A 3,434-nucleotide genomic window follows, 5' to 3' on the forward strand; every position below is an offset into this window, starting at 1 on the left:
ACACACACACACACACACACACACACACACACATACACACACACACACACACACACACACACACACACACACTCACACATACGCCATCAGACAAAACTTGACTAAATGTTCTTTCAACAAAAAAGAGAACCAAAATAACGAACTACATAACTCTCATTTTTATTTTTATTTTTCCACTCCCTAAAAGCGACCTACTATACACATAAAAAAATGACACTCGCAACCGCCTGTTTTCCCCAACCGAAAGTAGACCCTGTGGCCGCCAATTGTACGTGACACATCGGGTGCCTGCTGTGGTTAGAGTTATACCAAATATCTCACCTTCCATGAGAGTTCACCCTCTGGACCCTTGCCTCTTTTGTGCTGAAACAGGTCAGTAACTTTGCTGTATATTTATGTCAAGAATACATGATCGCAGGAAGAACATTTTGGTTACTTTCTATTCTGTTCCATGTGAGCAGTGATGTCGCTTCTTCTCATGTTACTGGCGGCTGGTATTGATTCCTTGTGGTGGTGTGATCTGGCGATCTTTTCAGTATGTTGTGCAGGCAGTTATTTTCCCTACCGAAATAGCTTATAGGCCACAAACACGCCTGTACAGATGAGAGGCTTCTTGATTTTTTGACAATTTTGTGTGTGCGGTTTTTCAGTCACTTTTTAAAAAATTGAGAAAAAAAACCACCCTCCCATTTGGAGAAACAAACTCCAATTACTTTTTTCTTAATAATAATAACATGAAATTATAAAAGCAAAGTGAAAATCAGTTGCATTCATTTCTTCCGGAAAAGAAACAAGTCGCGTAAGGCGAAATTACTACATTTAGTCATGAAATGCACTACGGAAGTCCGGCCTTCGTCGAAGATTGCTTTACAAAAATTTCAATCAATTTGATTGAAAAATGATGGTGTGACAGTGCCGCCTCAACTTTTACAAAAAGCCGGATATGACGTCATCAAAAGTATTTATCGAAACAAATGAAAAATAAATTCCGGGGATATCAATCCCAGGAACTCTCATGTCAAATTTCATAAAGATCGGTTCAGTAGTTTGGTCTGAATCGCTCTACACACACACACACACACACACGCACAGACACAGACACACACACACAGACACAGACACACAACACACACACACACACACACACACACACACACACACACGCACACACACACACACACACACACACACACACACACACATACACCACGACCCTCGTCTCGATTCCCCCTCTATGTTAAAACATTTAGTCAAAACTTGACTAAATGTAAAAATAAATTATTTGTTTTTCTTAATCTTTTTTCCCAGACGGAATCCAATGTTACAGACCAATTCACTCCTACTTCATTGACAAGTATTCTCCACCTGTGAAGTGAGCGTCATCAAAAACTTCACCTCACCCAAATTATTTCAACATTACAATATGGCTACTGGTGGTAAAGACGCTGAGTCAGACAATAACGAAGAGATGTGTTCAATCCACAAGAAGAAAGAGCTGGAGTTTTACTGTGTCAGGTGCCAAGAGTCCATTTGTATCAACTGTAAGATGACCAAACACGAGCAGCACCAGACAGAAGACCTTCACACAGCCATCCAACAGAAACACAAAGAACTACTCACTGACAAGTCTCGCCTGCAGAAAGCAGAGAAACATCTCAGGGAAAGACTGAAGACGACGAGAGCAGAGCAGCAGGCCGTGCTGGACAAGAAGGCGGTAGTGGAGAAAAACATACGTGACCGACACGCCGTCATGGTGGCCGCTGCCGACAAGTTCAGAGATGAGGCCCTGGACTCGCTTCGTACTGTTAGCACAGACATTGAGGGTGACATCGACAAGATCCTGAAACAGCAAGAAAACGACCCGAAAGAACTCTTGAGAATTATGCGACAAGTTGAACGTGCCTATGACCTCAGAAGAGCGAGTGATGTCATAACTGCTGTCCATGAGATGAAGACAGGTCGCTGCAGTGAGCAAGCCGTTGAGAAGCTGACGTCACAGGGGCTGAAAACTGTCTGTCGTCCCGTCCTCCACTTCAAGGTCACGGGTGACGTCATCCTGCAGAAGACACGTGACTTCATGGGCACGGTGACCAAGATGGAGATGGAGGTTGCTGCGCCTGAAGTGAGGGTGGTGAAGCGGTTCCCGTGTGGGCTGGAGGCTGACATTGAGGTCTTTTCTCTCTGTCATGATGATGAAGACCCGCCTGTTGTGAGGGTGTCGTTTGAACGGTGCCAGTTGAAAAAAGACGCTCCCGTGAAGCTTTACAGTGAGGATGGGACATACGAGAGCAATGATAGAAGGGTCGGTAAAGTGTCATACAAACAATATGCCAAAGGAAAGAGAATGCGCCCAGCTCCTCGGGCAGGGTGTATAGACACATTCTGCAAATCATTGACAACAGCACACTTCAGACTGGACAACGACTTATCAGAAAAGGCAGAGGTCGACATTGTCACTGTGATATCTACAGATCCATTCAAGGCAGAACAGAAAACAGAATTCACCATCAACGTGGGAGCCCATCGTGCATTCGACGTGGACGACACGCAGCAGTTCTTCGTGGTGGTGGAAGAGCCCCAGCTCCCGGATGTGTGGCGCAAAGTGAAACTGTACCGACGACAGAGAGTGAAAGCCATCAGCATCTACAGCCCTCCTGCACATCTCCCTTGCTGCCAGCCGTCCGACGTGTGTTTCTACAGGCTGGGCGGTCAGCACGTGCTGCTGGTGACAAACGAAGAGAACGACGCCATTCACGTGGTGGATGTGAGCGGTGGGTGTCTGAGGTTTGTGCGCTACCTGGCCCCGGGCTGTCCCTGGCTGATCCAACCCACCGCCATCACTGTGGATGTCTCCGCTCGCCTGTGGCTGGCCTGTAGGGGTGGTACCATCCTCTGTATGGAGCCCGTCGATAAGTGATGCTTGGTGAATGTGGATAAATATGTGTGTGTGTTGTTATTGTCATTGTTCTTGTTGCTGTTTTTGTTGTTGTTGTTCTTACAGTTGTTGTTGTAAGTGTTGTTGTTACTGTTGTCGTTGTTGCTGTTGTTGTTGTTGTTCTTCTTCGTCTTCTTCTTCTTCTTTTTGGTGGTGGTGGTGGTCGTTGGATGGTGCCCCTTGATTTAGGAAGCTGGAGAAGTGTGTCTTTGTGCAAATCTCTTAGTCTTTTTGTCAGTGCCCATCTGTTGATATTTGACTGCCTGCCAGTATATTACCCAATATTGCTATTTGATATGTTACGTGGATTTCCATTGGTCAATTGGGCAAAACTGAGCTCAGTGCAAAAATTATATCGACGACATTTCCGTCGATATCACTTTTGATATCGACGACCTCTTTATTGCTTCCCCACTTCAAAAACAAAAACACCTAAATTTAAAAACAAACAAATATGTATGAAAATGTAATGATCCCAGAATTTAGTTGAGCAAGTGAC

The 3,434-nt window shown here is 45.0% G+C and overlaps 1 protein-coding gene across 1 annotated transcript; it reads left to right on the forward strand.

The window, feature by feature from the left end:
- The first annotated feature begins 1,423 nt into the window (after positions 1-1,423).
- LOC138977228 (uncharacterized) lies at positions 1,424-2,917 on the forward strand. The gene has a single exon (XM_070350134.1). It carries the CDS (start codon positions 1,424-1,426, stop codon positions 2,915-2,917), a length of 1,494 nt encoding a protein of 497 aa, XP_070206235.1.
- The last annotated feature ends 517 nt before the right edge of the window (positions 2,918-3,434 follow it).

This window comes from Littorina saxatilis, linkage group LG9, assembly GCF_037325665.1.
Source record: "Littorina saxatilis isolate snail1 linkage group LG9, US_GU_Lsax_2.0, whole genome shotgun sequence".
In the NCBI taxonomy this organism is placed as follows: Eukaryota; Metazoa; Mollusca; class Gastropoda; order Littorinimorpha; family Littorinidae; genus Littorina; species Littorina saxatilis.

What these genes read in the sequence shown, in the direction of transcription:
- LOC138977228 (XM_070350134.1), top strand. Translation starts at nt 1,424, where the DNA reads ATGGCTACTGGTGGTAAAGACGCTGAGTCAGACAATAACGAAGAGATG.